Source organism: Convolutriloba macropyga, chromosome 11 (assembly GCF_964194025.1).
Source record: "Convolutriloba macropyga chromosome 11, txConMacr16.3, whole genome shotgun sequence".
Lineage (NCBI taxonomy): Eukaryota > Metazoa > Xenacoelomorpha > Acoela > Convolutidae > Convolutriloba > Convolutriloba macropyga.
Genome location: NC_134478.1, coordinates 40,340,575 through 40,362,448, shown reverse-complemented (window position 1 = coordinate 40,362,448; position 21,874 = coordinate 40,340,575). Strand labels below are relative to the sequence as shown.

General features: G+C 37.1%; 1 protein-coding gene across 1 annotated transcript in view; it reads right to left on the bottom strand.

The window, feature by feature from the left end:
• LOC142349127 (lactase/phlorizin hydrolase-like) overlaps positions 1 to 13,829 on the bottom strand; it is a 134,353-nt gene extending 120,524 nt beyond the window's left edge. Inside the window, exons 1-2 of the mRNA XM_075400541.1 lie at positions 13,533 to 13,829; positions 4,288 to 4,447 (exon numbers count right to left, since the gene is read on the bottom strand). Of these exons, the coding sequence (XP_075256656.1) occupies positions 4,288 to 4,447; positions 13,533 to 13,734 (362 nt within the window). The 5' untranslated portion in view covers positions 13,735 to 13,829. The remainder of the gene's footprint in view (positions 1 to 4,287; positions 4,448 to 13,532) is intronic.
• Between the last annotated feature and the right edge of the window lie 8,045 nt (positions 13,830 to 21,874).

Sequence of the window (21,874 nt, the reverse complement as noted above, 5' to 3'; positions counted from 1 at the left end):
CGGCCGTATTACATCTTTTCAAGTACGTATTTACAGAAGTTGATAGATAGATATATATAAACATAATGAGTTAGTAGCAGTGTTTATAATAATACGTTTAGAGTCTTTGTTGCTAGAGAGGAGGCACGTCCTCACCACATTCCCCCCGGGGAAAATAATATTCGGGTGTTACACTCGTAATTTTATTCTTTGTTGTCTAACTCGTGTTCCATGCTGCTCTCTTGGTCCGGTTGGGCCTGTGGATCTTGTTTCGTGGGTACGGTGGAGGGTGCTGCTGTATGGAAGCTTATTACTGAGTCCTGAGAGTCGGAAGACAATATAATGCAGGACTGGCCGAAGTCGGTTGAGGGTGGCTGGATCGATATTTCCGGGCGGGTTGGGTTGTCGGAGGATTCGATCAGGTCAACGATTTCGGGCTTGTTGTTGGTTGGTGTTAAGGGCAGGTTGGATAACATGTTTTCCACGTGGAGCTTTCGTACCGTGTGGTCTGCTGAGCGTTTTCTAGGATTATGGCTACTTGGGCTCTTGCTTATAGTGATGATGGTGGGGTTATTCTGAGTAGCGGGCGAGTTCATGAAGTCCGTGGGAGACGATGAAGTTACGATAATGTGGTCTTTTTTGTAGGGTGTTTTCGCTTTTACTTTAAATTTCCTCACTTTGGGGCTCTTGATTTGGCTTAGATTCAAATTTGTTCGTTGCTTAGTTGCGAATACTTGGGACTGCCTTAGGGCTGCTAGTTTCGCTTTGGTCAGTTTCTTTTGTGCTGTGACTTGCTTGGTTTGTTTTGGTTGCCTTCTGGGGCTGTTCTTTGTTGAGGTTTTCTTTGGAGTCCGTGGTAGCATTTTCTTTGGCAGTTGTTTGATGGGTGAAATCGTGTGCTTGGATGGGGCCCGAGAGGGTCCAGGGTTGTCTATTGGTGTTGACTGTGCTGTGGGGGCTCGGGATGGTCCGGGCAGGTACGACATTTGCACTGTTGATGCAGGTGCCGGGTGGTTGTGTCCGGGATCTTTTGTCATTTCGTCTGCCTTCCGTTTACGTTTTTCCTCTAAACAGAATTTTTCAATTTTCTTTTTGTTTCGGTTATACTCTCCTATCGATTTACAGGCAACGAAGTTAATTAGTCGCAATTTGGGTTCTTCTGGTTTTTCAATTATGTTTGTTTTATGTGTTTTGTTGGCTGTTGCCTTTGATATTGCTATATCGCTATTTCATATTACTGTAGTTTTCCTATTATGACTGTCTATGGTTATAGTGTGGGGGGTGTAGTTCGTAATTGTACCGTCGGGGATTATTGACCAGAGTGGTTTAAGTGTACCCCGGGGTTCTGGTACTCGTCTTCTGATCGTTTTACGAGCTAGGTTTTTTCTAGTTTGATCAATGGTTGTTGTTTTGTCACCCAGTTGGAATGAAATTTTAGAAGGTATTATCGTACCTCTTTGTGCAAGGTTCCCCAGTGGGGTGTTGTCTGATCCCGTCTCTGACCCAGATTCGGCTCCAGAGGATTCTCGTCTCTCTTGGTATTGAATGTTTAAATTCGCTTCACTGTTGGCATCGTTGTCCCAGATGTCGCTCGGCGTCAGTGCGGCGTGTTGGAGTAACGTCTTGTCTAGATAAAAAGATTTGATTTTGTTGTATGTTAAATTATTTTTGTTTGGTTTAGTTCGATGAGGATTGTGTTGTCCTCGATGTCCAATCTCCTGACCTGAGGTCCAGTTGGAGTATTCCAGTAATAGGAATGGATACGTTGTTAAAGCATCTATATTTTTCTGGGTCTTGGTTGTATGGGAGTCTTTTTGCTTTGTTACATTTTTGTAGTATGGCGGTTGCTGTTGCTTCGTTAATGAAGCTTTTTGGGCTTCCTGTGTCGGCAATCCACTCTATGTCGATGTTGTTTGATCTTGTTTTTATCCAGATCTCGTTATTAAGGGATGCGTCGATTCCCGAGGGATTCCTCTTCATAAAAGCGATTGGTTTCACGTGATTGACTTGGTTCCAGCTATCTATTATTTCTTGGATGTAGTATGTACTTTCGGGGTCCAAGGTTTCTTGTGCTTGCTCTATGGTAGTGTTGTGTTCTCCCGTGATCGATGATGTCGAATCTTGTTGTCTAATGTTACGTATTAGTCTTGCTGGCGGGTTGTTTTGTATGGGTTGCTGATGGTTCATGTTCCAAATGGGTCTAGGGGAGCGGCAAACTTTTGCAAAATGGCCCACCCGTTTGCAATTGTTGCACTGAACCTTTATGGCGGGGCAGATCTGGAGGTGTTCGAGTGAGAATGGGGCTCCACATCGTCGGCATGGGTTGTGTTGTCCTTGGTTTCTTTGTTGTTGTGGGCGTCTTTGTTGATTCGTTGTGTTGCGTATATTTTGAGGCTGTGTGCGTCGTTGTTGTGGATATTGTCCAATATGTGCAATTTGATTGTCCATGATGTTTGTTGCCCTTAGTCTGCCTGCTATTGCCCGCTGATTCTCTTGGCCTCTTTCCTTATTCAGGGCGTATTGTAACACTTGGGCGGGTGTCCTTGTCTCCGTGAGGAGTTCGCTTTGGATCTCCGTGTTCTTCATGAAGGCTATGAATAGATCCTTGATTAGATCGTCTTCTGCGGTGCCCAATCGGCATTGAGCTCCTAGGGCTTTCAGCCTGCAGTGAAATATTTCTAATTTCTCGTTCACTTGTTGCTTGCAAGTGAATAGGAGAAATCGGTCAAATGTTGTGTTCCTCGGGCGGGTAAAGGATAGTGACAGTTCGTGAAAGAGTTCGAACGCAGATAGTGTGTTAATATTGGAGTGGGGGAAACGTTGATGGTATATGCGTTGTCCTTCCGTTCCAATACACAAGTAGATAAGGCTTTTGACTTTTGTGTCAGCCTCGTCCCATGGGATGCCATCTACAAGGGGTCCTTTAAATTCGATTCCCTTGCACTCATTCTCCCAGTCTACTTTTCTCTTTACATTGCGTTGATCTCTCTCTCTCTCTCTCTTTTGAACTTGGGTTTCGTTCTGGACTTGGGGTTCGTAAGTTGGTTCCGCTGGGTAGAACAGGTCTTTGGGTTCTGGTTTGTAGCGGAGTAGTGTGTCGACGTTCAAGGACTCTTTAGCGATTATTGCTATTTTGAGAGTCGCTGCTCATGTGGGCCAATCTGTTGGCGGGTCGATACCTCTTTCCCAGTAGAATGGTATTTCTACGGGGTTCGTTGCAGGTTTGCTGACTGCGCCATGTGGTGATGCGCTTTTCTCGATTTGTCTATTCTCTCTAAGTAAGCTCAGAAGCCTGAAGGTCAAGAAGATAAAGGCTGAAACACTTTTTAATGCTGCTGCTTTATACTCGCGTTAGACACTGTGTGCCCCTTTTCTCTCGGTTCCGTTCGGAACTAACAACTGAAGTGGCTGGTATGGCCGGCCGTATTACATCTTTTCAAGTACGTTTTTACAGAAAATGATAGATAGATATATATAAACATAATGAGTTAGTAGCAGTGTTTGTAATAATACATTTAGAGTCTTTGTTTGTAGAGAGGAGGCACGTCCTCACCACATTAGTGATTGTACAGTTTTAACTTTACTTTGACTTGTGAAAAGAGAATTAACTTTGATATTCTCAAAACTTTCTTACTGAGAAACAAAGTTCTTAATTAAGAGAGACTTTGTGCAAAGCGTAAAGTCAGTTCCTCTTATTGGCTTTAACGAAACCTACTCCAGCTTGATATTGGTGTTATTGAGGCCAATAAAGAGAATTGATAACATTAAAGTTAGAAAATTTATTTTTGTTTTTCAGTTACAATTACAGTATTTCTGTCTGTTTTTGCAATCTTTGAGATTGAAAGCTGAAACTTTACAAAAATATAACCTACTTCTAGGGCTACAATTTGTCGAAATTAGGTTTCCCAAATTCGGTTTTTAAGTTCAGTTTACAAGAAGTTGTTTTAACCAAAACTCAACAAAATTTGATTGTTTCAATTTGATTTATTTTGTTATTCTGAGAGAAACAAGTTAGTTATACAGCAAAGCTGAGCAATTAGTTAGCAGCAAGTAATGCAACGGTGAGCTACAGTATAGCGGATAATACAGTTTACAAAATTTAACTGCAAAAGCACAATATCCGGACAAATTTGAAACCGCTGAAACGAACTGGGCGGTGTAAAATTTTCCTTGACTTTGATAGGAGAGCAGCCGTTACAAGCAACGAGGTTAAAAGGATCAAATGGTCCTACAAAAATTGGTAAGCTCGCCGGCTACTTTTTAGTTATTTTTGCTGACATTTCAGTTCAAATGAGTGATAGTGACAACCTATAGAAGTGTACACCCAATGATTTGATGTTGTCAATGTCTGTCTGCCAGAGGTAGTAGCTCTTATCCGCATCATCCCCTGTGCCCTTTTCCATCTGAGCTGGAGTATGTGAGAACACATCCCAGATACTCTCTCCCCTCCCGTGCACGTTCCATGCACCTGTGTAAAATCAAGGTGATACATATCGTTTTCCTCTTATGGATAAATGCAACCAAAGTGTGTTGCGTGTAAGTTTGACTTCTTAATTGATCAATATAAGCACGTTTTCTATTATGTAGAGTACAGATGTGCAAAGACTACAAAATTTATCCATTTTTATATGGGGATAAGTAAAGCTCAGAAAAACTAGTTTAAAAAATTAAAAACAAAAAATTACTTTCAAGGAAGTTGATGAAAAATTTTTTGTTTTTTTCCTCTTGCTCACTAGCGTGTATTCCAATTTTCGGAAAAATGACTTTGTCTGACCGATTCTAGCAGAATTACGTTTATCTCCTCAGAACTTGTATGAGTGATATTGATGTTCTTCTATTCTTACAGAATTTTATTTTCTATTCAATGTTTTATTTTTTGTATCAGTAAATTTTAATTGTGTGCAAATAAACAATCCGTTTAATTTCATATATTAATGAGTTTCCGTAACTGCATGACGTCATAATGTCACACATTGAAAGAGTAGCATGGAAATCTGAAAAGCTGCAAATTGAAATAAAAACATTACCAGTTGCAATTTCCTTAGACATTAATGTTATCGAATCAATTAAAAAAGACGGCATCGGAGCTCTTTGAAAGATTTTGTATTGAAACCAAAGTTGGATAATAAGAGCATATTTCAAAACCTCTAACGTTTTCGGTGCAACTAGATAGCTTTGCGAAATTGTTTTTTTCCTGAAAGTCTCCCCTTTGTTCTTTCTTAGAAAATGTTTGTCGTAGTTTATTTCAAAGATAAAAAGTTGTTCTCAAAAATAATGGCCCATAGTAGTTGATAGTTTATATAGACAAAACAAATTGCCTTATTTGTTGCTAGTATTTGAATTTTGTCAAAAATTTAGCCCATTTATTTGTCAGTTGTGGGGAGGACTCGTTTTTCTTAAAAAATAGGTTGTTCGGGTTTTGTTGTTGAGAAACCGCTTTTCAGCTCAAAGGATTCAATTTTCAGTCTTTATTTTATATGGAGGTTCGTTAAACAATCACCTAAATATGAGTCTCCTTAAATAATTCTAAAAATTAGATACGCCTTCAAAAAAAGTGAGAGATTCAAATAATTGAAAAACTTCTCTTTAGTTCTTAGTGGGACTGCGATTTCAATTTGACAGAAAGATTGAACAATTTGCGCTATTCTTATTATTGATTCACTTGGTAAATAAAAATCAATTTTAAAAAAATTTTGAAGAAAGCTCACAAATTGTTCCAAAAGTAAAGTACAAAATTGAAGGCCCAGTCACTGTGCCTACAGGCATATCATTTAAAATATTGTCAACAGAAAGGAGGTTTTGGTTTTTGCTTTAGTTGTTCTAGATTTAAGGGCAAAAAATCATCTTCAGCCCATCTTCAACCCATCTTCAACCCATCATTAACCCAGGAAGGGTGTTATACTCTATCTTATTGAATAGTTTAGGATTCGCGTTGCGAATACTTTATCTCAAGAATGTGTTAGGAATTGCAAAGCGAATACACAACTAATTGTGTATTACGAATTCTGATTATTGGAAACGCGGTGCGAATCCGTTGCTAAGTTTGGCTTAGAATTATGAAGAGCGTTTGTAGAGTAACTTGAATTCAGACTGACTAAATGAAATTATGATTACTAATAATAAACTAGTATGAACAAAATATGAAATAATTTAGTAGACTAACGGGAATATTAATATAGGTGAATAAATAGAAGTCATAACTTTTAGTTATAAAACACATGATATAATTATAGATATAGAGGGTAAATAATTTAGTACACATAAAGGTTTCGATATATATTTAGGTATCCATACGTATCACATTTCCCTCGTGACAAAAAAAATTTTAATGTATTTACAATTTTTTAGAATCAACACAAAACATGCAAATGAGTGGGATGAACATAATTTAACTCAAAATGTAGAGGTACTACAAATGTTAAATAATTTTGGAATCGTAAAGCGAATACGCGTCAAATTCTCAACATGTAAACTGAATACATTATACTGAATAATTTAAATGCACACACAGGAATAAATGAATTCGCAGGGCGAATACTGGAATAAATAAAAGACTAACAATTGAAGAGCAACTGTAATAAATGAAAAGCAAGGTTAACATTAAAATTGGATAAAAAGGGCGGGAACAATACTAAGTAAGTGATTGTAGTTTATGACAGGTTTGCTGAGTTTTTTAACTTAAATTTCATTCTCTGCATCCCAAACCGACATTTCCCGTTCTTGCTCATATTCGAAATATCTAATTCTGGGGTCCGGTGGTGAAACTTGCCCCAATTGTAAGCCCCAAATGTGGTGACGGGATTCTTGATTGTTCGGCAGTTTGGATAAGAGCTACTACCGAATCTGTTTGTTTTGATATTTTCTTACTTTTTTATTCTTTCGCTTCTTTGGTTGAGCTGAACTTGATGAAGCCAGGGAACTTGTTGGGGAAATATCTGCATCTGTGAAGCCTTAAAATTGGGGTCGATTGCGCTTGCGGCCTTTTGTTTGGTCGTCCTGTGCCTGTGCGGGGGGTACTTGTGTTGCAGGTGCAGGTGGAGCCGGTACAATCGAAATTAAGGGTTGGTCTTGAGCTGGTACATCTTCGTGCATATTATGGCGTCTTTTAAGCTGCGGTTTTGTCGGTTTGCGTACCGTTAGCGCACGCGATACATTCGAATTTACAGATGATACTACCGATGTAGTGTCCCGTTGGCGGTGTCTGATTTTTATTTCGCCCCTCTTCTGTTTCTTAAGATCGTTACTATGTTTCGCGATCTTAAATTCTGTGGTCTTTTCGTAGGGATCAGGGCGTCGTTGAGCGTATACCCAGAAATTGGTGGATCTTTCAGCTTTGGTCCCAAATTTTGCGAGATCACTATCTCGAACCTTTACTGGGGCTCTGCCAGGCTCGTTGATGATCGTCGTTGTTGGTGACGACTTTGTAACGAAAGATCCAGGCTTCAGTACTTCGTACAGACCCGCCAACTGACGTTTTGCTCGTTTATTGTGTGGTAGTTTTTGGGCCAGTTTGACTTTAAGGGACTGTTCTGTCCTCGGTATAGGATCCGTAATCTGCGGATGGGTAATGAAACGGGACTCTTTATTGTCTGATTCCCGATAGCGCTGACCTGCATCTAAAGAGGCCTGACACATCTTTTGCTCAATTTCGATGTCGCTTCTGTTGGCACTGATCCATCCATTTTCGTCCAGCAAGTCCTCCGCAGAAACTGTTTCAGCATCTAAATAGTGATTGACAATTTTTTCATAAGTTAGATTTTGACTTGCTGGAAGTGTGCTAATGTTCCTTAAAGGAGTATTTGCAGGACGACCGAAATGAGCTTCAAAAGGTGCTATCTTTGTTGTTTTCTGTTTAGTTAATCGTAAATCAGAGACTATTTGTTTTATTGCTTTAGCTGTGGAAAATGTATCTTTAATTTCGGCTTTCATGCAAGATAAACGTCTTTTAATTGTTTGGATCACTCGCTCCACCAATCCAATAGCTCTATGATCACCGACCGGAGCGTCGAGAATGTCGATATTATTTTCGTTACAGTAGTTTGTAACTTGTTTACCTACAAGACAACTTGCGTGGTCTAAGCGTATTGTTCGCGGGATTCCATGATTATATGCAAAATCACGAAGAAATTTTACTACATTTACCCCATTAGCATTGTTGAATATTCTAACTGTTGGATATTTTGAATAACGATCAATACATAATAAGAAATAAGTGTCTTTATCTTTATCATTAATTATCAGACCCCCAAAATCAATCTGTATTTCTTCGTTTGGTTCTTGACAAGCTTTGTGTGGGTGCCATTTAGACTTTGGTATGATAGGTTTCAGATTCTTACCAATATCTGTACACGGGACGCAATCAGATGTTTTTGCTAAAAATTCCCTATGCATGTAGGGCCACCATGCATATTGAGAGAGGGAGATCATCCCCCAACTACTCGGGTGCGTCATGTGGATGGATTCGAGCACCGCCTCCTTAATAGAGTTTGGAATGGCCACGCGTTGATCAACACACAGACACCCAGATTTCACATGTAAGTCCTTCCAAAAGGAGTGGATGTACGTGCTCACTTCTTTACAACGGGCCTCATCATCCTGTAGTACACAATCGCGGATCTCTTTCAACACTGCGTCTTTACTAGTGAGGACCGCCAGGAAGGATTGGGTGAAGAGCTGGTTGAGGTTATTTTCAAATACCTCTTCCCGGGATAGCTCGATGTCATATTCCTCGGGTGATGATGATGCTTGGGTGTTGCTGGGTCCGGCTCTTGTAGATGAGATGGGGGTAGATTGGGTACGGAATGTCACTCTTGGGGTATGTGGTGAAGTAGGTGGATTATTTTGTGGTGCCTCTTTTGCTGACATTTTGATGTGGAGTATTTGCTGTGTGGAGTTAGCTATCAAATGGCAATTAGAATTTTGCGACTGGATTCGCGATGCGAGTGTGGTATCAGATTTAAGCAATTGATTTGCACGGCAATTAAAGTTAGAAATGAATTCATAATTGTAATTGTTTACTAGTGCTCGAGGAATGAATGGATTAATTGAAGCATTTGAATTTTTCGTGCTAATTTTAGCAGGTTTGCAAAAGTGGACGCGCGTCGTGTGTACTTGTTGCTTATAATTACTGGTTATGTGCCGCTTTTGGAAAGGAATTTTATTCGCGTGACTAAATAAAGATGTAATTGCGTCGCGGATAAGGGAAATTGTTGCTACCATGAATTCCTCATCGTATTGATTGACACTTTTAGCGTTTTGATTTGGTTGTCTCGAAATATAATCAACTAATCCCATTCTGGTACCAGGAATATGTTCGATGTTAAAATCAAATGGTAACAAACGGTCAATCCATCGTGTTAATCTACTGTTGTAGGATTTATTAGAACGGTGTGATTTTAAGACTGAAAGAAGTGCTCTGTGATCTGTTAAAACTGTGAAAGTTTTCCCAAATAGATAATATTTAAAATATTCAATGGCCCAAACCACCCCAAGTAATTCGAGTTCATTTACACTATAGCGTTCTTCTTTGCTATTAAGAAAACGAGATGCAAAAGCCCACTGTTTCCCAACCTTCACAATCTAATTGTTCAAGCGCAGCGCCTAAGACTTGGCGGGATGCGTCGCATTTGATGCGCGTTTCCAGTGTTGGGTTAAAATGAGTATTTTCTGTAGCGTTTGCAATAACAGTTTTGATGTAATCAAAATGTAATTGATGATTCTCATTCCAAATAAATTTTTCGTTTTTCTTTAATAAGGGCCGAAGAGGGTGGCATATTTTGGCAAGATTAGGTATAAATTTGCTTAAATGATGAACGCTACCTTAGAATGACCGTAATTGTTTCAATGTTTTTGGAGCTTTGATTTCCGCAATTGCCGCTGTTTTAGATTCTATAGGTTTAACACCACTTTGTGAGAATGTGAAGCCAAGCCATTTTATTTGATGTTTTGAGAAGTGACATCTGCTTAAATTAATTCTAAGGTTATCCGCTTCAAGTTTTTGGATACATTTGTACACGTATTTGAGGTGCGATTCCTGGGTGCCTTTGCTAACTACAATTATGTCATCCCGAAAACAGTATGTGTTAGTCAGCCCAACCAATGTGTAATTCATTGCCTTTTGAAACTCGGCTGGCATATCCGTAAGGCCATAAAATCCCGTTTTAAAACGATACGTACCTGTTGCTTCGCCGCAAATGATATTAAAATTACAATGACGTGCGGTATCCGGATGCAGCTTTAGTTGGCTATAGGCATATTTTAGATCGATTGTTGAAAAATAGACATTATCTCCCAGATTTGAATTATTAATATGTTGTGAAATTGAATCGATAAGACTATCTATATTTGGCATTTGATACTTGTTTTTGTGGATCGCTTTATTTAATATTTTCGAATCAAGAGCTAATTTTACAGATTTGTCCTTTTTGACCGTAATTACAATGGGAGAAATGAAGTTTTTATCCGAACATTCTTGTAGTTTTTCAATGTGTCCTTGTTCAGAAAGTTTCTTTAGCTCAGCGGATACTTTGTCTAATAAGTTTATAGGAACACGGCGACCTTTTTGGTGTGATGGAGTATAATCTTTGTGGAATTTTGAACGAACTGTATGTACTTTGGACTTACCAATTCTGGAGATTAGATCAGGATAATCAATAGCAATCTGTTTTTTGATTGGGCAATATTCTTGATCTACCTGATTGATTGTTATATGATTATTTGATTGATGTATTGAGAGTCCAAGAGCTTGAAACAAATCTCTACCCAATAGAGAACGGTGTCCATCCGCCACTGTTTGAATTTCTATTGGATTCGCGTACCAATTGCTGCTTTGAATTGAAGTTTGGAGAATGCCCACCGTATGAATAGGCTCATTTGAAATTGTTTTCAATTGTTTAGGATTCGCTTCGCGTATCCACTTCGATTTTGGGTCATGGGAAATGATTGAGTTCGCCAAGGATTCATTTATTATTGTGCATACGTTGCCCGAATCCACCAAACCATTTGTTGATGTATTGCCGAAAATTACAAGAGGATTGATTGCGTCCACCGAAGTTGTGGAATCTGTTGAAGATACTACTGCTACACAATTATCTTCATCTGAAGAATAGTTTGACTCCAAATCAGGATCAAAATTGGCCGAAATTTGAATGACATCTTCATTTTGATCATCTTTTTCTACGTTATTGACCCGCGGCTTAGGTTTTGGGTACGAATTGGGATCTTTAGGTTTGAGACAAACCTTTGCGAAGTGGTTTTCAATACCACAGTTATTGCATCTTTTTCCCCAAGCGGGACATTTATTACGGTGGTCGGAGGTCCAACTAGATCCACAGAAATGACAGGTTGTAGGCTTTTTCCGTGCTGTTGTATTCATATTGGAGAAAGGGGTAGCATTCGCGATGCGCATCCGTTGTACTTGGTTAACAGTTGAATGTGACTCGGTTTTACTTGCATTCATTTTTAGTTGGTTGAGCGTACCCATCTCGATATTAATTGCCATTGCCAATGCTTTCTCCGGGTCTACTCTTTTTTTAAGAAGCTCCTTTTGAATGTCTTCATTTTGCATATTCGCGATAAAGACGTCCTGGATGATAGTGTCTCCTTTATCTCCTAGATCACAGTTTTCCGAAAGTTCTTTGAGATGTCCATAGAACTTCTCAATAGGTTCTCCCTTTTGCTGTTTTCGTGTGAGGAAGAGGTATCTATCGAAGGTTATATTATGGATCCGAATGAAAGTTGTATTTAGAACATCCCAAAGATCCTTCGTTGAGATTGTTTCGAGGTTGACGGTCGAATTCTTTGAGTTGAATACGCGCCGCCCTTACATGCCTAAGCTCAAGTACATCAAAGAAGATGCTTTCTGATCACATAACTTCAACGGTTTGTCACCGCAAAGTAAGCCGACTGTTATAACACGTTGACATTGATTTTTCCACGCTGTTTTTGCCTGCTCATTGCGGGTACGTCGATCTCGCTCTGATTGTGCCGTCGGGTTGTCAACTGCGTCCTCATATGCTGGTTCAGGAGGTAAGAGAACATGTTCTGGAGGGTCCACCAAGAGAAGGTGCACTTCAATTCCTTCTCGGGCGAGGATTGCGAGTTTCATTTGTATTCTCCAAAACTCCCAGCGAATTGGGGGTTCAAGTGTCGCCTTTTCCCAAAAGGGTTGAACTCCAAGTGAGGATTTGCCGCTGTTCTTTGTTGCTGACTGCGCCATGTTATACTCTATCTTATTGAATAGTTTAGGATTCGCGTTGCGAATACTTTATCTCAAGAATGTGTTAGGAATTGCAAAGCGAATACACAACTAATTGTGTATTACGAATTCTGATTATTGGAAGCGCGGTGCGAATCCGTTGCTAAGTTTAGCTTAGAAGTATGAAGAGCGTTTGTAGAGTAACTTGAATTCAGACTGACTAAATGAAATTATGGTTACCATTAATAATAAACTAGTATGAACAAAATATGAAATAATTTAGTAGACTAACGGGAATATTAATATAAGTGAATAAATAGAAGTCATAACTTTTAGTTATAAAACACATGATATAATTATTGATATAGAGGGTAAATAATTTAGTACACATAAAGGTTTCGATATATATTTAGGTATCCATACGTATCACAAAGGGAACCAGGATAGAGCAGGCAACTGTCGTCAACCCAATTTTGACACATCTTCAACTCATGAAATCAGAAGAAAAAGGTATGATCAAATAAAAAAATTTGATGCCTTTATCTTGTGTTTTATTTTTTCGGTGCCCAAAATATGTTTACATTCAAATATGGAGACATTTAAAGTGTTTTTAGTCCAATAAAATGTATAAAAGACGTAAAAAATTTTTGCGCAAAATGGCTATCTTGTAAGAGTCTTACAAGCCGAATGGTTATGGTGTATGTTTCTTGTAAGAAGACTGATTTAAAACTTGTAGGAATTTAAAACTTGGATACTTAAATTATGAGAACTTGTAATTTTTGGCAGAAAAATGTTTAAGGCCATGCATCGCCTTGTAAAAACTTGTTAAAAACTTGCAAGCTCTTACAAGTCAGATGGTGGCATGATAGCCGAGAGGGAAGGTGTGTGATTGACACACCATTGATCGATAGTTCGAGCCCATGCCTCCGTGAAGCTATCTCTGTAAGGATGAGCTCCTACTTAACCATAGCTTCGGGTTGACCATAGCCTGACCACTGTTGGCTGCAATAATGGTACCACGTGAAAGTCTCAGACGCAAAAAAAGTGGCCATAGTCACCAAAAAAGAGCATGCATGCTCACAAAATAAACAGTCTGATATGTGGGGAATAATAGAAAAAAGACAGCTGAGAACAAGCTACTGTTAATACACTGCAGACTAAAAGCCTAATGCTGCTCTGCCGCGATTACGCAGAAACAAATTACTATAAGTTGACCATTCGATTTCGTCGAGTTCCGAGTGAAATATAACGATTAACTTTTATGAATAAGGACGTTGATTGAAAATTTAACTAGTGTTAGATAGAAAATTTGATAATGATTAAACTGCCGCATCAAAAGCAGAATATTTAGCAAGACCTTCAATTTGATAAGCAGATGATCCGACTCCAAACTTGAATCCAGGCGGGAAAGATCCTCCTAGGAACACATCAAGAGTACTGTCATTGAAGTTGGAGGGGTAGGGATAGAGGGGAGGTTGCTGGCTCACAACACAAGTCACCCACATCATACATAGCAGGGCACCCAAGAAATATAGCCACAAAACTCTCATTGCAACCATACAGCTGTTGTTGCTGATTAATTGATGATTTTTAGATTACTTATAAATTTACGTGTTCTTTGAACTCTGTTTTCTTACCATGATTACAAAGTAAGGTTTATTTGTCACCAGATGCAAACAAACCTCGACTTCGAAACTTTTGTTTATCTTTATACAGACAATGTAATGAGATGCCTTCACCATATTAATAACTATCATTTTGTTCAAGCAATAAAAAGTGGTGACATTTGCGATTCGTTTGTGCTAAATGACAATCTCTCACAACCTTCTCAGTGCTACAATTCCGGGTAATTACTGTCCGGGAACGCCAGGAAAATTGTCATTGGGTAAATTCTGCGACTCCCGGAGGTAGATTCTCGGAAACCCTGTAATTTCTGTAAAAAAAAGGATCTGTTCTATTTCGCCCCCTCCCCCCAGCTTAGTGAGCATAAAGCCATATAACGACATATAATTTGTAACTGGGGGTCATAAAAAACAGTGGGGGGTGAAACAGAATAAATCCAATAAAATTATTAGAAAAAATACTAAGAAATATCATACCTGGTGGGATTCCTGGTAATTATACCGCAGTGAAAAAAGGAAAATCTACCCGGGAAAAAACCCAAGAAAAGTCCGTTTATACCGGGTGACATCGCACTGGGTTGTGAGAACATACCGGGTCCAAAAAATTAAGTTCAAACACACAGGAGCCCGTCATTTTTAATCATTAACGCCCTGCGAGAAACATGACGGAGAACTCAAGGAAGGGCAATCAATTCTGAAACACAAAATTGACTCAATATCACAAAAGCATGGTTATTGGCAACACTCATGCCCATTTTTAGTATAAAATTGTATAAAAATTTCATCGATTTTTTAAAAAGAGCAAAAAATCAGGAGACACCTGATTGATATTCACTGGAACCAAAGTGCTTTTCTCACCAAAACGAATAGAATATAATACACAGGATTGATTGTATTTGAGATAAATTTTTGTCGGCTTGCTGCGCAGGAAGTGTACCTGCTGTAGTTGGAAACCACAATTTGGCACCATACTAACAACCTATGCATAGGACACAATTTTTCCTATCGTAAAAAAACAAGTGTGATTTTGACGTGACTGAAATTATGTACTTTAGACAAATTATGTTTCAAATGCGTCTCTGAAGTCTGGCCGTGTTTTGTTTATAGTTAGTCCCATATAGTTCAAACGAACGTTCGAAAAACCCACGACTTGCAAACGAACAAGGAAGTGCTGATCTTATTATCGTGGCCAATGTCTAAAAACTCAAATTTCAAATATTGAGTGTTTGAATGTGTAGATATTTTGATACTTTATTGCCCAAATGTTATTAGTAAATGTTGTGTCCAAATTTAAAGACTTCATTGTTCTCGTGAACAGTGCTATGGGTAAATCCTAAACTGTTAATTGTTTTCTAATCCACACTTAGTATCTAGAGGAACATCTCTCAAATCAATCAGCAATTAGGCTTTTTCATATCGGTAGATTCTGTATTCGTGGGTTGCATGACAAAATGTACAATGCCATTATAACCAAGTTATTCCCTTTGATATTATCATTCATCAATCTGATTACAAATTAGCACTCGGTATTACAAGAATGTTTTCTCATAATTCAGCTGATAATTTAATCACATATTTGATTGTGTTACTTTCATATTAAGTCCCACTGGCCGTTGAGGCATGGCCATGGGCCGCAAGGCGTGGTTAAATGTACTAGCTAAATATCATGCTTAGTAATCGTTCTGATAGTTTCAATCAACATTAGGATAAAGTATTGGGTATATTTTGGGTACTTTGTCAGATTGTGTATTTTGGCATTGGATATTTTTTCCTGAGCCCGTATTCATGGGGAAAGGCGTGATTTTTAGGAAAATTTGAGTTCAATCATGTAAGATTAACTAGTTTCCACGCATGCTTGCAACTTTTATATAATTATATACTCGCTTACATCGAGTATTCATAATCGATTTTTCGGACATTGGACACGTAATGCTCTGCATGTTTGAAATCTGACCTTTGACCTTTGAAACATTCAATAGCGACATAAGATTGTGCTACTAGCTATCGCTAAAACCTTCAATTCATAGACCCGAAAAATTTGACATCGTAAAAGTCCGAATGTTTTGTTTTCCAACTGCTGAGATGGAAACGTTCTATTAACCACAAAAATTGATAATCCTCCCAAAAATGAGCATAAACTAATTTGGTAGTGATTAGCGAGAGTTTTGCTGACCGCGCATAAACTAATTTGATGGTGATTAGCGAGAGGAAATTCCCACAGAGAAGTCGGCTGTTTTCATCAAAGCTTCAGCTAGACTTTCGCAACTTCAGTTATTGAAGCAAAACCTACATTCAAAACAGAGTAGGTTCTTAAAAATATTCCGGGTTGTTCAACATACAAAATTCTTAGTAGTCATACAAGGCCATATATGATTCGTAATAATAATACTAGGTCATACATGATTTGTATGATTTCTTAGCAGTCATACAAGGAGTGTGGGTATAGTGAGTCCGAGTCACGTCAAAATTAGGCGAACCAGTTTTTTACAATTGACAGATTTGTCCTGATTCTCGGATTCTAAACTATTGTAAGATATCACAATTTGGTTCTAAATATCAGAAGATAAACGTTGCAAAGAGTAAGTGGATACAATTTCATCACAAAAACTGTAGTTTGTGTGCATCACATCATCTCGTCAAAATCAGCTGCTTAGTTGCAGAAATTGCTTTTATTTCATGCATCAACAGGCAGAAATGTGTAGTATCCGCAAAATAATTTGTTAAAGATTATCTGTGAAATAATCAGTTGGTTATTTTTTTTAAAAAAAAGTATGCATTGTAAAGCAAAGAGTGCCAATGACCCCCTTTTTTCGTGACATTAACAATATGATATTAAGAGAACGTCAAAAAACGTGTCTTTTCTGCAGAAAAAATTTCAATGTTTTTAATTATCGAGTGGTTATTAAGTGGTTTTATTGAAGAATTTTGAATCTTTCTTCCATAGTACCATCCAAAATTTTGTTGTGATGTTTTTAGTCTGATTTCAATTAGTTCTACAAGATAATCGATTCTCACGGAGTAACAGAAATAGCTTGTGACCTTTCTTTTGAGAGAACACGAGGGCTAGTTTAGACAAGTTTTGTAGCAGACAATGTCAACAGGCATGAGTGATCTCTTGACTAAGTAGTCCTTTTTTAATCCATAACAATTTTTTTCTTGTCTTCGTCTCTTAGTAATATTCAGAAGTTTCACAGTGGATATCGTGCGGTGGCAAAACTGGACGATTTTCGGCAACTTGATCTTTAAATTCCATAAGGAATACTTGATGTCTCAGAACTCCATATCTATGCAACACGACTCTGGGACAAAGATTGAGTGCTTTGGTTGATAAAATTTGATAAGCGTAAAAAATTCCTAGAGACCTAATTTTGATCCACTTTTATGATAAAATTAGCATAACTGTAATGGTTACGAGAAATTGCATTTGTTTGCAAGGGAAAAAATTCCATATTTTGAAGGAAATTCACACAATTTTTTCCAATTTTTAATAAATTGTTTAACCAAACTTACTACAAGATACTACTATGGGATATTCGCTTCTTATCCCGGGTTGACCAAAACTTTTTATCATAGAACTTTCATATTATGGACCATTGACTTCATAAATCAGAAAAAGTTTAAAAGATTGGTAAAATTATAAGTTTGCCGTAAATGAAAGTTCTATGACTAAAACTTTTCCATAAATGGAAGTTTTATGACTCCAACTTTTCCATAACAACAGAAAGGAGGCATTTAAAGATTCTTGGTTTTTTCGTGAGTCCTCATGAGCTTCTTAAACTACAAGGGAAAATAGTTTTGACTGTTTTTCTTGTAGAATAAGCAGAGATGGAGGCTCTTTTTTTCCAAGACATGATATATATATATATATATATATATATATATATATATATATATATATATATATATAGCTGAAATCTAAAATCCCGGATAGTTCAGGAATATTATAGCACGTCATAAAAGCCAAGAAACAAAGCGCAAGTAAAATACAGCACATGGGAGATGAAGCAGCAGATGATACAGCAGTATGGGTAACATTGAACAACTCTTTGACCCAGAAGGTCCTATTAAAATTTTTAAATGCGACTGACTTTTTGGGAAACATCTGACAAAATCGCAAAACTTGACGTTATGTCGGCACTGAAAAAAAAAACGTTAACAAGTTACTTACGCATTACATTAAAATTGGCTTTTAACAAGCTCTTAAATTTGTTTTTGCTCTTTGAAGTTTTATGACTACGACTTTTCCATAAAATAATGCAAAAAATGTCACCTGATGCTCAGATTTGAATTGACTGTATAAGATTAACAATTTTCGAAACATCTGGCAATTGCGATCTCTAAATCTTAGGATGCAAAAAAAGTTTTATTATGAAGTTCTATGACTACAACTTTTCCATAAATACGTTATCACTGAAAAATATTTATTTTTATTTGATTTTTTGAAACACACTTATTGTGCTTTGTTTTAGTCTTCTTCATGATTTCTCTAAGAAATTTTTTAATTTTTAATTTACAACTTTTATACTATGAGAGTCCTATGATTACAACTTTTCATAGAAGCCAAAAAATGAATTTGTACTTTTTGAACTACCGGGTCAACCCGGGTATGTTCAGCATAGTTGACGATGTTGCGTATCAGCAGAACTATTGTTAGCCAAGTTCAGAGAAGAACCTTACTTAACATTGACGAAGTTTTGTACTGATTAACCGTACACTGAAATGTATGCATCAAGCGCTTCCAAAATGTCCGAAGAGACTGCTGTTTTCTGGAAACGATGTCTAATATTAAACGCCATTTTTTGAAAAGAGGGCAACTCATCTTGTTTCATTCGAGCTTTTCTTGTATCTCGCTGAGACCTACAGAAGACTTCGTCGATTGTTTTTTGATATTGTGTTAGCCGCATGGTGATACTGGCTGCTTGGCAATCTTGTAACTGAAAAAATGAAAAACTGGCAAGCGGCCTATATCATTTTATTTACAATTTATGACACTATCATTTACAACTTTTTTCGCTAATCTGTTGGATCCAAAAGCTCTCCATTCTATTTTCTCTAGGCTGCTGTTGTTAACTCTTCAAAAGTTTAGGCATCATGAATCCTCAGCATATGGTTGCACTCAAAATAAAATGAAGAGTGAGGGTTAAAATGAAGTTCTCGAGCAACAAAAGAGTAATAACTGGAAGTCAGTTTCATGCGAATATCAGGAGGGGAGACTCAAAATATACACTAGTTTGTATTATTTTATGGCAGTTGATCAAACAGGTAAGAGCATAAGGCCATCGCTAGATTGCCAGATAGTTTGACCATATCGTGACCCTCGTTGGAAATTCTCGTTTTAATACGTTGCTAAATTTAACGACAAACCAGCATCAGATAGGCTTCATGGAGAAAAAGCTGATTCATTGAAATATAGCTCAAAAAATCATGATTTCTGATTAACATAACGTTACCATACTATCAGATGAGGCCAATAGTCATTAATAAACTAGGCTTTTTTTGCTAACCAACTCAATTATTAACCATGGTTATGATTGAGACATCATCACAAATAAATCTTCAGAATTTATTCAGAAAGACAAATCAGTAAAAAAAATATAGTTTCATTACCAACGTGATATTTAATTTGCCTCATTTATTCCTCTTTGCATTGCTGAGATATAGTTTCATGTGTCATCCTGTTATACCAGAGAATCAAATAATTTTTCAACATGTCCCGCAATTCGTTTTCACACTTTTTGCGTAACCATTTGATATCGGCGGTAAAAGGAAATCAATGGCTGTGGGGAAAGATTGGCCCGAAGTAGATTAACAGATAAAACGAATCATTGTTTTTTCACTAAAATTTCGTTATCGGCCTGGTGCGTAAAAATAAACACAAAGGCAAAAATGTTTCCTTCATTAATTATGTTTCCTTCGTTTTTAAATAAGAGCTTCTAGATTGAAGGGGACAAATTTTATCTCAAACACATTAGACTTTTTTTACCATTTGTTACTATTCCAAACACTTTTGACAACTTCGTCGGTCAATGACGCGAGCGCTCGTAAACACTTGCAACTTATGGCAAATATTTTCAATATTATAAATAAAGGCAGAAGTGCTCACACCGAAAACAATAATAATGACTCATTCAATAGAAACCTCACACAAGAAAAAGACCAACTTTGATCTTAAAATTAAAAAACGTGAAACAGTTCAGCCTTTAGTTTAAGTTCAGCGTGTGACCGAAGAAGACGAGAAAAAAAGCCACAATGTGTTGAGATGTGAAAAATGGCACTAAGCTATTTGCTCTCTTTTATTAAGTCAACAGTATTCCCAATTAAAAAGCGGATAACACTCCCCCGCACGTAAAGAGAAAGTAGAATAAAATGTGGAAAAACTGCGTATTTCAGTTATAGTAATAGTAATATGAGTAGTAAATAGTTTTCAGTTTATAGTAATTTTACAGTTTACATGTATTGTTATTATTACAGCAGCTGCCAAATATGTTGACGAAATCGTACAATTGGGATCGCAATCTTTGAATAAAATAGAGCGTAAGTAAAAATTGCGGTTTATTTTGTATTCGCAATTGATAACAATTGTTTCAACAAGTAATAGGTACTGATGAAGATCAAGAACCATGCTATTGTGAAAATTCTCATAGTTTTTAGAGCATTTGAAAAACGTAAAAATGTAGTTTTAAGTGTTGAATTATGAAATAATTTAAATTACATGAGCTGATTGCTATTTCGTGTGGAAAGCAATTTTGGTAATAGTCGCGATGACAAAATGAAGAATACAAACTTTAAAAAATCCAATTGAAGTAAACTTGAAAAAAATATATCTTATTTCAACCAAAAAGCTGCGCGAAACTCTGTGTCCGTTGCCCAAAATGATTTAACATAGTGATAGTGCTCGGTGCACATGGTTGAAGTAATCGCACTATGGTCATTAGACATAATGCTCAAGAGCAATTTTGCTCTTGAAAATATATACAAATGTGGGGGAAAATTTAAAAAGGGAAGCCGAGAACAGGCCTAATGTGGCCTATGGCTTAATGAAGTTCAGCTGCGGCTAAGCAGAGACCAAAATTATTATTGTTCCTAATGGTTTTTTTTGTTCGGACAATTTGGCCGATCGATATATTCATCGTAGAGAAATGTGATTGGTATCATTTAAAAGCTCGTCCAGCGTCGAATTCGAAATTGAATTTCGAGATTTTTTTGAATTTCGTTTTTTTTTCAAGGAGATAAAGAGGATTGAAGTTTTGTGTGACCACGGGATACTTGGCATGATTTTGTTCACTTTTAGTGTAATTTTCATCAAATTAAGATAATTTTTATTAAAATATTAATTCAAAATTACATTTCACGCCACAAAATGAATCAATTTTGAGTTCCTAATAGACGGGAGGCGCTAAAAAGACTAGTTCTGATCTCATAGAGAAGTCCAACTATCAATAAAATCTAATTCTAATTGAGAGCTCTATTTATATAAAATTTTTCACTTTTTTGTTTTCTTGAGTCACTTAGAGACTAGTCACTTTTCATGTGTCTAGGCTCCATTAGTGACAAACCTGATTTTCAGTCAAATGAAGCCCAACAAACAAAAAATTGGCCTTCATGAAATCGCTCGCGTTTTTTTTTGGTTTCGACTTTCGCATAGTCTCGTTGACTAAAAGTGCAATAGGTATCGTAATGAGAATTAAGTGAACCTATCTAGAGCTTTCAGTGGACAGCTAATAATGGCTGTAAAGACTTTAAAGATGATTTATTGAGAAAATTTTTTAACATTAACTGATTAGAAACATCTTTTCGTGAATTGTAAGTCAGTCACAGTAATGAAAAGTCTCCTCTTTTTTTTCCACTGCAACGAACATTATTCTGGTTTGATATTTTTTTTCTAACTATTTGTTATGACTTCAATGCCACAAGATTTCAAATTTTTAAAATATTTTTCTGGATATTTTTTTATTATTGGTTCCTCTTGAAATAACATCACATCATCCTGAGATTTATAACTCTCACCGGCTTAATGAAGATCGTGGATAAAGTTTTCAGAGAAAAACTTATGGTTTAAATGGCTTCGACGCTTTGC